This window comes from Salmo trutta, chromosome 37 (assembly GCF_901001165.1).
Source record: "Salmo trutta chromosome 37, fSalTru1.1, whole genome shotgun sequence".
NCBI classification, from domain to species: domain Eukaryota; kingdom Metazoa; phylum Chordata; class Actinopteri; order Salmoniformes; family Salmonidae; genus Salmo; species Salmo trutta.
The window spans coordinates 27,285,246-27,299,377 of NC_042993.1; the positions used below are offsets into that span (position 1 = coordinate 27,285,246).

Here is a 14,132-nt window from a genome sequence, read left to right on the forward strand (position 1 = left end):
CACCAAAACATAGAAAAACTAAACTAGAACCCCACATAGATAATAATAACTAGAAAAAACCCCAGTCACGCCATGACCTACTCTACTATAGAAAATAAGAGCTCTCTATGGTCAGGACGTGACAGTACCCCCCCCCCCCCAAAGGTGTGGACTCCGACCGCAAAACCTAAAAGAAAAAGAGAGGGTTGGGGGGGTGTATAGTGTCGGTGGCGGCTCTGGTGCGGGGCGAAGTACCCGCTCATCCGCCAGCATCGGGGGCGGCTCTGGTGCGGGACGAAGAACCCGCTCATCCCACAGATCCGGCAGCTTTGGTGGCGGCTCTGGTGCGGGCCGAAGAACCCGCTCATCCTGCGGGTCCAGCCATGGACCCAGGCTGAACACTGTGCCTGGATTGGGCACTAACGCAGAAGAAGACTCTGGTCTTGGAGCTGGACTGGACGCCGTGCTTAGACTGGGCATCGACGTAGGGGAAGGCTCCGGCCATGAAGCGGGACTGGACGCTGTGCCTGGACTAGGCACCAACGCCAAAGAAGACTCTGGCCTTGGAGCTGGAGGTCCCGAACCATTGACCGTCTCAGGAGGTTCCGGACCGTGGGCCGTCTCAGGAGGTTCCGGACCGTGGGCCATCTCAGGAGGTTCCGGACCGTGGGCCGTCTCAGGAGGTTCCGGACCGTGGACCGTCTCTGGAGGTTCCGAACCATTGACCGTCTCAGGAGGTTCCGGACCGTGGACCGTCTCTGGAGGTTCCGGACCATAGACCGTCTCAGGAGGTTCCGGGCCGTGGACCGCCTCAGGAGTTTCCGGGCCGTGGACCGTCTCTGGAGGTTCCGGACTGTGGACCGTCTCAGGAGGTTCTGGACTGTGGACCGTCGTTGGACATTCCGGACTGTGGACCGTCATTGGAGTTTCTGGACTGTGGACCGTCGTTGGAGGTTCAGGACTGTGAAACGTCGCCGGAAGCTCTGGACTGGAAACTGTCGACGGAACGCCGGAAGCTCTGAACTGGGAACTGTCGCCGGAAGCTCTGGACTGCCAACCGTCGCTGGAGGCTCTGGACTGCAGACTGTCGCTGGAGACTCCGAACCTTGAATCGTCTCTGGAGGCTCCGGGCCATGGCTCATCACTGGAGGCTTCGAGCGTAGAGCTGGGACAACGCGTCCTGGACAGATGACCACCTTCACACAGCAAGTGCGGGGAGTTGGCACAGGACGCACTGGGCTGTGAAGGCGGACTGGGGACACAGTGCGTAGAGCCGGTGCAGGATATACTGGACCGTGGAGGCGCACTGGAGGTCTGGAGCGTAGAGCTGGGACAACGCGTCCTGGACAGATGACCACCTTCGCATACAAACATATTAAACTGGTAAACAGTAGGCCTACAGTACATACAAACATATTAAACTGGTATACAGCAGGGCTACATACAAACATATTAAATTGGTATACAGTAGGTCTACATACAAACATATTAAACTGGTATACAGTAGGTCTACATACAAACATATTAAACTGGTATACAGCAGGTCTACATACAAACATATTAAACTGGTATACAGCAGGTCTACATACAAACATATTAAACTAGTATACAGTAGGTCTACATACAAACATATTAAACTGGTATACAGCAGGTCTACATACAAACATATTAAACTGGTATACAGCAGGTCTACATACAAACATATTAAACTGGTATACAGTAGGCCACATACAAACATATTAAACTGGTATACAGTAGGTCTACATACAAACATATTAAACTGGTTTACAGTAAGCCACATTCAAACATATTAAACTGGCATAGAGTAGGCCTACAGTACATACAAACATTAAACTAGTATACAGTAGGCCTACAGTACATACAAACGTATTCAACTGGTATACAGTAGACCTACAGTACATACAAACATATTAAACTGGTATACAGTAGGCCACATACAAACATATTAAACTGGTATACAGTAGGCCACATACAAACATATTAAACTGGTATACAGTAGGTCTACATACAAACATATTGAACTGGTATACAGTAGGCCACATACAAACATATTAAACTGGCATACAGTAGGTCTACATACAAACATATTAAAATGGTATACAGTAGGCCTATATACAAACATATTAAACTGGTATACAGTAGGCCTACCTACAAACATATTAAACTGGTATACGGTAGACCTACCTACAAACATATATAAAATGGTATACAGTAGGCCTATATACAAACATATTATACTGGTATACAGTAGGCCTACAGTACATACAAACGTATTAAACTGGTATACAGTAGGTCTACATACAAACATATTAAACTGGTATACAGTAGGCCTATATACAAACATATTAAACTGGTATATAGTAGGCCTACATACAGTAGGCCTACATACTGGTATACAAATCAAATTTCAAATCAAATTTATTTATATAGCCCTTCTTACATCAGCTGATATCTCAAAGTGCTGTACAGAAACCCAGCCTAAAACCCCAAACAGCAAGCAATGCAGGTGTAGAAGCACGGTGGCTAGGAAAAACTCCCTAGAAAGGCCAAAACCTAGGAAGAAACCTAGAGAGGAACCAGGCTATGAGGGGTGGCCAGTCCTCTTCTGGCTGTGCCGGGTGGAGATTATAACAGCACATGGCCAAGATGTTCAAATGTTCATAAATGACCAGCATGGTCAAATAATAATAATCATAGTAGTTGTTGAGGGTGCAACAAGTCAGTAACACAAGAGTAAGTGTCAGTTGGCTTTTTCATAGCCGATCTTTGAGAGTATCTCTACCGCTCCTGCTGTTTCTAGAGAGTTGAAAACAGCAGGTCTGGGACAGGTAGCACGTCCAGTGAACAGATCAGGGTTCCATAGCCGCAGGCAGAACAGTTGGAACTGGAGCAGCAGCACGGCCAGGTGGACTGGGGACAGCAAGGAGTCATCATGCCAGGTAGTCCTGAGGCATGGTCCTAGGGCTCAGGTCCTCTGAGAGAGAGAAAGAAGGAGAGAAAGAGAGAATTAGAGAGAGCATATTTAAATTCACACAGGACACCGGAAAAGACAAGAGAAATACTCCAGATGTGACAGACTGACACTAGCCCCCCGACACATAAACTACTGCAGCATAAATACCGGAGGCTGAGACAGGAGGAGTCAGGAGAAACTGTGGCCTCATCCGATGAAACCCCCGGACAGGGCCAAACAGGTAGGATGTAACCCCACCCACTTTGCCAAAGCACAGCCCCCACACCACTGGAGGGATATCTCCAACCACCAACTTACCATCCCGAGACAAGGCCGAGTATAGCCCACAAAGATCTCCGCCACGGCACAACCCAAGGGGGGGCGCCAACCCAGACAGGAAGACGCACCCCTCCCAGGGACGGCATGGAAGAACACCAGTAAGCCAGTGACTCAGCCCCTGTAATAGGGGTAGAGGCAGAGAATCCCAGTGGAGAGTCTACATACAAACATGTTAAGTGCAATATTCAAAAAACAATGTTATATATAGCTGTGAATTGAAACTTGTTGCGTCCCTCTTCCTCTTAACCAGGCTGCACGTTCATGTTCCTAAAACAGTTCAGAGTCAGTGTCATGCCCTGCAGCTGTGTAAATGACATAGGGCGCACCCCCGCCCCATTCCTCACCCCCTCCTATAACTGGTGACACGCAAGACCTTAACAAACCTCCAGGGTATCAGAGTGGGGGGCACACAGGATGCCCTGTGCATGTCGGAAAAAAGAGCTCAAACTACCAAACAATGCAGAGGAAGAGGAATCCTACGTCAATATCTTTCAAATCGGAGGATCACCCTCCACCCACCGACCCCCCTGCTCCCCCACCAACCCACCCCAGCCTACCCTCTCCAGGCTCTGGCTGAATGAAAGGCGGGCTTCAGGGGGAAACAGTGGACTGTCTGTTGTGGCCGGACAGAGGGACAGAGGGGTCCCGGAACTGCGCACACAGCGGTATGACCGCTGTGGCCCATGCCGCCCCCTCCTACCCCCACCCTCACCGCCCCTGGTCCTGGTCCTGATGGTCCTGACGAACGCACACTCCTCTGGTCATGTGACGCAGAGAGAAAGGGGTAGGGTGAGAGGGAGGAGAGAGGGATGGAGTAGGGAGGAAAAGAGAGGAGAGAGAGGAAAAGACCAATAAAGGGAGAGTGAGGGAGAGAGAGAGAAAGAGGGTGGGAGGGAGGAGGGACGTCAGTCACACCGCCACCGGGTAGGACAGGACTCATGCACAGAGGGTCAATATTGAAATGCCACACAAGGATTCATGTTAAGTAGCTCTGTGGCTGTGTGTGCGTGCGTGGGTCAAAGTACGCTACATCATCGTGACTTATTTAGATAATCTTGAATATTATTGACTATTGCTCATGAAAATTTGAATGCCAAATCTAGCCAGAAGGCAACACTTCTTATTTGGTATTTTGATGAACCAAAATATTCCATCGGTCTTGTTTTATTTTGATACCTCTGGCTGTGTAGAAACAGGTGAAAAGTTTGACCTCTTTGGCTATGTTGAGTTGTGTTAAGGCTATGGTGTCCATATTAAGACTATGTTGAGTTGTGTTAATGCTATGGTGTCCATATTAAGACTATGTTGAGTTGTGTTAAGGCTATGGTGTCCATATTAAGACTATGTTGAGTTGTGTTAAGGCTATGGTGTCCATATTAAGTCAGCCTCAGAGTCAAAATAATTGGAGCTGCTTCGTGTGAGGCCTAACCTAAAGGCCTAACCTAAAACATCACTCCCCATTTCCTTTTGGCCTCTCCTTAACAGCCATCTCACCTTTGCTCTGGTCAGCACCGCAACCGCCAGACCCAAGCTCAGTCCTCCACCCCCCAGGCCCGGTGACATTTGTGCAGGGCTCCCTCCGTCCTCCCATGGGTCCCAGGAGAAGCTGATGGATGGGGCCTGTTTATGAAGCTGCTGCCACCACAATGATCAATCAAGCCTGACTCAGAGTGATCTGGGCTCAGGGCCTGCAATTTTCTGTTTGTGAGAGAGCTCAAACACACACACACACACACACAGATCGGCTCTTTCTCAAACACACAGCAAATCTCTTGCAGCTCCTTTCCTGATGAACACACAAATACACACGTTCACAGTACATACAAACACACACAAAGGTGTGTACATGTGCACAAACACACACAATCTGACTCAGTTTCAAGCAATGAATGTAAATGGATCAATTTCTAGAGTGGGATGTTTTCCTTTGAGTCGATTTGAATTCTTGATAGCAACACATTTAAAGTTCTGGAATGGCCTAGTCAAAATCCAGACCTAAACCTGATTCAGATATTGTGGCAGGACCTGAAACGTACTGTTGATGCCCCACAACCCACAAATGTCACTGAGTTAAAGGAGTTCTGTATGGAAGAGTGGGCAAAAATTCCTCCACAGGGATGTGAATAGACTGATCAACAACTACACGAAGCGTTTGGTTGCAGTCATTGGCACAACCAGTTATTGAGTGTAAGCGGTCAATTTTTCATGCAAATGTTTTCATTAATTTGTGAAAATTAGAAAAAAAAACATAACTCCAATTTGACATTACGGGATATATTGTGTGTAAGTCAGTGACAAAGTGTCTACATTCAATCATTTTCAATTCAGGCTGTAAAACAACAAAATGTGGAAAAAGTGTATGAATACTTTTGAAGGCACTGTAGCTAGCTACATTGACTAGCTAGGTTCACAATGTAAAAAGCAACTTGTGAAATTACAGGATGATTTAGTACAACCACTAGCAACATTTGAATGAATATTTACGAAAACCTGTAACAAAGCTATTGTACTTACGCATAATCGATGAATATGGTACGGTAGAGTAAAGAGGCTCTTCCCCTCTGCTTTCAAAACAACATGCTCTGTGTAGCAGGTAGAATGTCACATTAACACGACACTGATGGCAAAGCAACGCTTGTAGTGGAGCTGAAGTGTAAAGGGGCAATTTGGGTGTTGCATAACTTTGTTAATAAAATAAATAAAATCCTTATTAACATTGTGTTATTTATTCACTCAGGTTCCCTTTCTCTAATATTAGGTTTTGGTTGAAGATCTGAACATTCAGTGTCCAAATTATGCGAAAATAGAGATATTCAGAAAAGGGGAAAAAACTTTTCACGGGTATAATGGCAGCTATAAAAACTGGACCAGTCAAACGTTTGGATACACCTACAATGCCTTGCAAAAGTATTCATCCCCCTTTGCGTTATTCCTATTTTGTTGCATTACAACCTGTAAGTTAAATAGATTTTTATTTGGATTTCATGTAATGGACATACACAAAAGTAAAAATTGGTGAAGTGAAATTCAAAAAAATTCAAAAAAGTATTTAAAAAAATTTAAAACAGATAAGTGGTGCGTGGAAATGTATTTACCCCCTTTGCTATGAAGCCCCTAATTTTTATTTTTTTATTTCACCTTTATTTAACCAGGTAGGCAAGTTGAGAAGTTCTCATTTGCAACTGCGACCTGGCCAAGATAAAGCATAGCAGTTCAACACATACAACACAGAGATACACATGGAATGAACAAAACATACAGTCAATAATACAGTAGAAAAAAGAAAACAAAAAGTCTATATACAGTGAGTGCAAATCAGGTAAAATAAGGGAATTAAGGCAATAAATAGGCCATGGTGGCGAAGTAATTACAATATGGCAATTAAACACTGGAATGGTAGATGTGCAAAAGATGGATGTGCAAGTAGAGATACTGGGGTGCAAAAGGAGCAAAATAAATAAATAAATACAGTATGGGGATGAGGTAGATAGATGGGCTGTATACAGATGGGCTATGAACAGGTGCAGTGATCTGTGAGCTGCTCTGACAGCTGGTGCTTAAAGCTAGTGAGGGAGATGGGAATCTCCAGCTTCAGTGATTTTTGCAGTTCGTTCCAGTCAGTGGCAGCAGAGAACTGGAAGGAAAGGCGACCAAAGGAGGAATTGGCTTTGGGGGTGACCAGTGAGATATATCTGCTGGAGCGCGTGCTACGAGTGGGTGCTGCTATGGTGACCAGCGAGCTGAGATAAGGCGGGGCTTTACCTAGCAGAGACTTGTAGATCTGGTGCAACCAATTACCTTCAGAAGTCACATAATTAGTCAAATAAAGTCCACCTGTGTGCAATCTAAGTGTCACATGATCTGTCACATGATCTCAGTATATATACACACCTGTTCTGAAAGTCCCCAGAGTCTGCAACACCACCAAGCAAGGGGCACAATGAAGACCAAGGAGCTCTCCAAACAGGTCAGGGACAAAGTTGTGGAGAAGTACAGATCAGGGTTGAGTTCTAATTAATGCCGCAAGGACGGCATTAATCAGAGAGGCAACAAAGAGACCAAAGATAACCCTGAAGAAGCTGCAAAGCTCCACAGCGGAGATTGGAGTATCTGTCCATAGGACCACTTTAAGCTGTACACTCCACAGAGCTGGGCTCTATGGAAGAGTGGCCAGAAAAAAAGCCATTGCTTAAAGAAAAAAATGCCAAAAAGGCATGTGGGAGACTCCCTAAACATATGGAAGAAGGTACTCCGGTCAGCTGAGACTAAAATTGAGCTTTTTGGCCATCAAGGAAAACGCGATGTCTTGCGCAAACCCAACACCTCTCATCACCTCGAGAACACTGTCCCCACAGTAAAGCATGGTGGTGGAAGCATCGTGCTGTGGGGATGTTTTTCCATCGGCAGGGACTGGGAAACTGGTCAGAATTGAAGGAATGATGGATGGCTCTAAATACAGGGAAATTCTTGAGGGAAACCGATTTCAGTCTTCCAGAGATTTGAGACTGGGATGGAGGTCTGGGATGGAGGTTCACCTTCCAGCAGGACAATAACCCTAAGCATACTGCTAAAGCAACACTCGAGTGGTTTAAGGGGAAACATTTAAATGTCTTGGAATGGCCTAGTCAAAGCCCAAATATATTTTATATTTGAGATGCTTCAAAGTAGCTACCCTTTGCCTTGATGACAGCTTTGCACACTTGGCATTCTCTCAACCAACTTCCCCTAGAATGCTTTTCCAACAGTCTTGAAGGAGATCCCACATATGCAGAGCACTTGTTGGCTGCTTTCCCTTCACTCTGAGGTCCAACTCATCCCAAACCATCTCAATTGGGTTGAGGCCAGGTGATTGTGGAGGCCAGGTCATCTAATGCAGTACTCCAACCCTCTCCTTCTTGGTCAAATAGCCCTTACACAGCCTGGAGGTATGTTGGCCCATTGTCCTGTTGAAAAATAAATGATAGTCCCATTAAGCCCAAAGGAGATGGAATGGCGTATCGCTACAGAATGTTGTGGTAGCCATGCTGGTTGTGTGCCTTCAATTTTAAATAAATCACTGACAGTGTCACCAGCAAAGCACCCCCACACATGCAGAGATCATCCGTTCACCTACTCTGCATCTCACAAAGAGACGGCGGTTGGAACCAAAAATCTCAAATTTGGATTTCCACCGGTCTAATATCCATTGCTTGTGTCTCTTGACCCAAGCAAGTCTCTGCATCAATTCGACCATGAAGGCCTGGTTTACGCAGTCTCCTCTGAACAGTTGATGTTGAGATGTGTCTGTTACTTGAACTCTGAAGCATTATTTCGGTTGCAATTTCTGAGGCTGGTAACTCTAATGAACTTATCCTCTGCAGCAGAGGTAACTCTGGGTTTTCCATTCCTGTGGCGGTCCTCACGAGAGCCAGTTTCATCATAGCGCTTGATGGTTTTTATGACTGCACTTGAATAAACTTGACTGACCGTATTGACTGACCTTCATGTCTTAAAGTAATGATGGACTGTCATTTCTCTTTCCCTATTTGATCTGTTCTTGCCATAATATGGACTTGGTCTTTTACCAAATAGAGCTATCTTCTTTATACCAACCCTACCTTGTCACATCACAACTGATTGACTCAAACGCATTAAGGAATGAAATTCCAAAAATTAACAAGGCACACCTGTTAATTGACATGCATTCCAGGTGACTACCTCATGAAGCTGGTTGAGAGAATGTCAAGTGTGCAAAGCTGTCATCAAGGCAAAGGGTGGGTACTTTGAAGAACCTAAAATATATTTTGATTTGTTTAACACGTTTTTGATTACTACATGATTCCATGTGTTATTTCATAGTTCTTATGTCTTCACTATTATTCTACAATGCAGTCAATTTTAAAAATAAAGAAAAACCCTGGATTGAGTAAGTGTGTCCAAACTTTCGACTGGTACTCTATATCAATGACAATTCTTATTAGTCTTATGTTATGTAGATCATAATTGGTCTTTAAACGACGCAAAGAAAATACTAACTTCACTATAATGTTCTTGAATTGAGCAGTCCTGAGTGGGGAGAGCAAGTTAAGCACAACTGTACTTACTTCAAATCTTCCATCTAGACCCTCTGACAAAATAAAAGAAACACCAAAATAAAGTGTCTTAATAGGGCGTTGGGATACCATGATCCAGAACAGCTTCAATACACCTCGTCATAGATTCTACAAGTGCCTGGAATTCTATTGGAGGGATGCGACACCATTCAACAAAAATGTCTATAATTTTGTGTTTTGTTGGTGATGTAGAGCACCGTCTCAGGCGCCGCTCCAGAATCTTCCATAAGTGTTCAATTGGGTTGAGAACGGATGACAACCGGCCATGGCATATGGGTTACATAGTGTTCATGTTCTTCAAACCATTCAGTGACCACTTGTGCACTGTGGATGGGGGCATTATCATCCTATGGGGGCATAGCCATGGTAGCCAAAATAATGCCCAGAATAATGGCGTGCCCAATATTTTTATACATGACCTTAAGAATGATGAGGCTGGGATGTTAATTGCTTCATAAAATCAGGAACCACACCTGTGTGTAAGCACCAGCTTTCAATATACTTGGTATCCTTTATAATATTTACTCAAGTGTTTCCATTATTTTGGCAGTTACCTGTACATTGATGAGGTACACTAGTGCCATCTACTGGTAGTATAACTGAACAGCATGAGATTGATAAATGCTCATATGAACCTATAAAAATGACATTGGGCATAGACATATACAAGATTGAGGCTTTAGAAATTGGTCTGAAAACAATTTATTCATACAATAATCAAACTTATATCCTTTGATAAATATGTACAAAAACTCTGTATTGCTGCAACCATAGAGATCAATTTATGCCTCTAACAACAATTGAGGGTATTCCTTGACCATTTCACTTGTCCATATCCACATGAATTGCAATAGGAAAACCAAAGTCCACATTATTGTCAGATGAAGACCGACTGGTGATTGTATAACAGGCCACAGAAATGTCTGGTTGATGATGCGTTTCCTGTTCAAAGAGGTTAACCTTTCTCATCGCTTCCTCTTAGCTTCAAACTTGTAGACGGCAGAGGCATTGACCGTCTCTTTGCTCACCTTCACCTTCTTGTTCTTATCCTGGACAGAGAGGAGACACCATAGAGATGGTAATACTGTTGAACATTCTATTGTTTAGTGTGTCATCGTATTCTGTGGGAGACACACACAAGCACAACGAGGATCAAACAAACCTCCTATATAGTTAACAAGCAGGCTGTTCTTTCTATAAGTAGATGCCCCTTTGGGACAGTGGATAAAATCAGATGAATTAGAACAAAACCCAATTGAAAAGCCTAGAATTAAGCACAACTGTACCTTTGGCTTTGCTGACATGTGACACGCCTAGAAATACCCCATCAATACAATTATCATGGGGAAATCCATGTCTTTCCCAACCACCGTCTTAAGCATTACAAATCATTAAGCTTCTATGGCTTGTAGTCATCCCCTACTCACATGTAGGTCTTTGCGGGTCTGGATCTTCTGGCCAATGACAAACATCTTCTTCTCCCGGTCAATCCGCTGGGACAAGATCTTATACTGGTGCTTCCTCTGTCTGGCCAACTTCTGCAGAGAGGAAAACATACACAACCATCAATACATGTAACAGAGAAATACCCTATAGAGAGCTGAATAACCACACACCATCATCATTTATGCTAACAAAGGCCTTAAATGAAAGACTGGAATGGTCTCAAATGTACAAACTCTACCCACCCGGTGCCCTGGGTGAGCTAAAACGAATGTACCCATTGCTGAGGAACAGTGTGGCTGTCAGGCTACACAGGGACAGTCCTGACTGACCTTTATACTGAGAGGTTCCACGGCGCCCTGGATGGTCTTGCTCTCCAGCGTATGGAGGGTGGGCCGGTTGTACACTCTGTCCACCAGCTCAGGAGCTGTATCCAGGTGGCTGGCCAGGTCAAAGTCCGCTACTGTAGTGGAACACAAAACCAGGAGATATCAGGGCTCTGTCGGTTTCAGATGGTCTTTAAAAACAGTCTTCAGTTAAAAGAAAGATAGAACATTCAAAATGGGTCAATCATATTTGTGCATCTCTGAGCGATGTTCTATCGATTCCCGGGGTCATTTCACGTTTCATGTGTATCTGAGCTATTTGCCATTCAAGCAGGCAGAGATACAGCCGCTGGATCAGACATTTTTCCTTTAACTATTCATAAAGCGTCTCAGAATGAGAGTGCTGATCTAGGATCAGTTTTGCTTTTTACATTGTAATGAATTACATTACAAGGACAGGGGGACATGATCCTAGATCGGCTCTCCTATTCTTAGACGCTTTATGAATATGGGCCCTAATTCCTTGGTGTACAAGAAGAATGTCTGTATGTATGACAAAAGTGGAAGTTAAAGGCCTTCTGTATGACATATCCAATACTACAAAATAACACTGTGCAGTATGTATACACTTTGCTTGGTGTTTGTATTAATGTATTCCTCTACCTTTTTGCTTCGAGTCCATGTAGAAGGTGTGCCCGTTTCTCTGTTTGCCGTCAGCGTCCAGGAGATGGAGTTCCGATTTCAACCTCTCAATTTTCTGAAGGCAATTCAAAACACTTAAGCCTGCACTTTCACCACTGTATACCACCATTGACAACTTCAGTGATTGAACTGAGTGAGTACAAGAAAGAAACAGTCTGCACATTGCACTCCATGGGATAAATTGTTGTTCAATTGTTTTTCATAGGCTCTTAAATGGGGCTGACTGGCATAGATTCCCTCACAATTTCACACTGTACATTTTCACAGCCCATTCATTTATCTATTCATACAGCTAAAAGGAAATTGTCATTCAAGAACATAAGGAACAGTTTATTCCAGTTTACAAGGCACCACAGTGAGCTCTTACCTTGCCCTCAGCCACTCTCTTCATCTCCACATATCTGATATCCTGCGTCCTCATCACCTTCCTCTGTTCCTCTGTATTCTCCTCCTCTGTTCCTTTAGCCTTATTTGCCACATGCACTCCATCCTTTCAGAACACAAGAGGACCAGAGATGAGGGGATTTTATTATCAGACTGCAGAAATGGCACAACAATTAATCTATCATGTTTTACTTTCATTCTTATACCAGCAAGGATGAAATATGGACATGGTAAAACAGTCAAACATGAATGACCATATATAGGCTAGCTATTGTATTAGCCCGAGTGTCAGTCTGTTTGTGCCATTGCCAACTGATTATCACGCTTGACAATGAGCAATGGAGTTGGCAAGTGCACAAACAGATCCGGGACCAGGCTACTCTTGTATAACCTGGTCCCAGACCTGTGCGGTCTTACTCCATTGTGTTTGGGTTGACAAGACAGCACAGACCTGGGACCAGGCTAAGCAACATCCCCTGAGTGATGACTTACCTTAAGCTGAGAGCTGACCATCTTGAAGTAGAACTCATCAGGGTTCTTGTCCAAGGCTTTTTTACGCAAAGCAGCAAGGGTGTTCTGTTTCTTGTGGTAGTCACTGAAAATGTCCAAACAAAAGGGTATAAGATCAGCAACCAAACCAAATCAAATCTGTACATGGACCACACATAGTTAGCTGTGTAGCACATGTGACAGTTCAGCAAAGGTGAATAAGGGGTGGGTATAATTTGTGTAACGTTCCAACAGGAATCTGTTCCAAAAACGTAGTAAATAACAAGGTTGCCAACAAACAACACATATAAAGTTGTATAGCGGCCGAATAAGATACAGGGTAAGGAGCGGGCTATTCATTACATTTTTTCACTCACCACGTTTATTCTGAAAAATGTCTGTCCTCACTCTGGTAGCCTATGGACAAACATTAAGAATAAGCTACGTGGTGAGTTGATGCCTGTTCGGCAGCTAGTTAGCTAGGTGAATTGATCGTGCTACTGTATGCGTTGTTTGTTAGCAACCTTGTACTTTACGAAGTTTTTGGAACAGATTCCTGTCGGAACGTTCCACAAATTATACCCACCCGTGAATAAGTGTTAATAGAATAACCATGAATTCGATTGACTTACTCTGCACGAAGTTTGTAATCTTTCTTCTTTTCAAGATGTCCCAGATGTTTTCGAAAACCAGGCTGTGGCACAAAATGAAACAGATTATTAGTTAGTTAACGTTAGTTGTTACAGTAGGCAACAGGATCCAAATGCACATTATCGCTAGCAACATAATGCTATAAGTCAACAACCACCAATCACACCAGTCAATACTTTACACATTGGTAGCTAAACAAACAACAACATTGCTTCCTGGAAAGCTAACGTTAGCTAGCTAAAGTAACAACTATCTCATCCTTAAAAATGATATTTTTTTAAACTATCTCATCCTTACCTGGGATCTTTCTTTGTGATTTTTTTGTTGGGACTTCAATGCCTTTCTAAACGATGACATATTGACAATTTTCAAAGTAAAAAAAAATCAATCAACTGTCTGGCTAACGACAAAGCTAAGATGCAAATGCCTCAAAATTCTTCCTTAGTGAAACACGTGGGTATACAGGAAGCGCTACTTCACTTTTCATTTAAGAAGATTCGCTATTTCTTCTCTCCGCCCGCTACCACATGTAGTACAAATCAAACCAATGATATCACGGTGAGCTCTCTTGATGTTATGGTGGGTGAAATTAGTGCTGACGAAATATTAATATATGTTTAGAATTTCCGTTAGTGTCATTATTCACATCAACAAAATACACAACATCAAAATTTTGTTGACATTATCAGATGTGGTTGTTGCAATATTCGCAATTAAACAGCAGGTGACAATGTTGCACACATTTTGACAATT

General features: G+C 43.7%; 1 protein-coding gene across 1 annotated transcript; it reads right to left on the reverse strand.

The window, feature by feature from the left end:
• Positions 1–10,070: 10,070 nt before the first annotated feature.
• Positions 10,071–13,862, reverse strand: utp11 (UTP11 small subunit processome component). The gene is made up of 8 exons (XM_029737730.1): positions 13,677–13,862; positions 13,361–13,422; positions 12,732–12,834; positions 12,223–12,345; positions 11,817–11,910; positions 11,160–11,290; positions 10,812–10,922; positions 10,071–10,433 (listed from the first exon to the last, which is right to left on the reverse strand). Exons 1-8 carry the CDS (start codon positions 13,734–13,736, stop codon positions 10,350–10,352), a joined length of 768 nt encoding a protein of 255 aa, XP_029593590.1. The 5' UTR covers positions 13,737–13,862; the 3' UTR covers positions 10,071–10,349.
• Between the last annotated feature and the right edge of the window lie 270 nt (positions 13,863–14,132).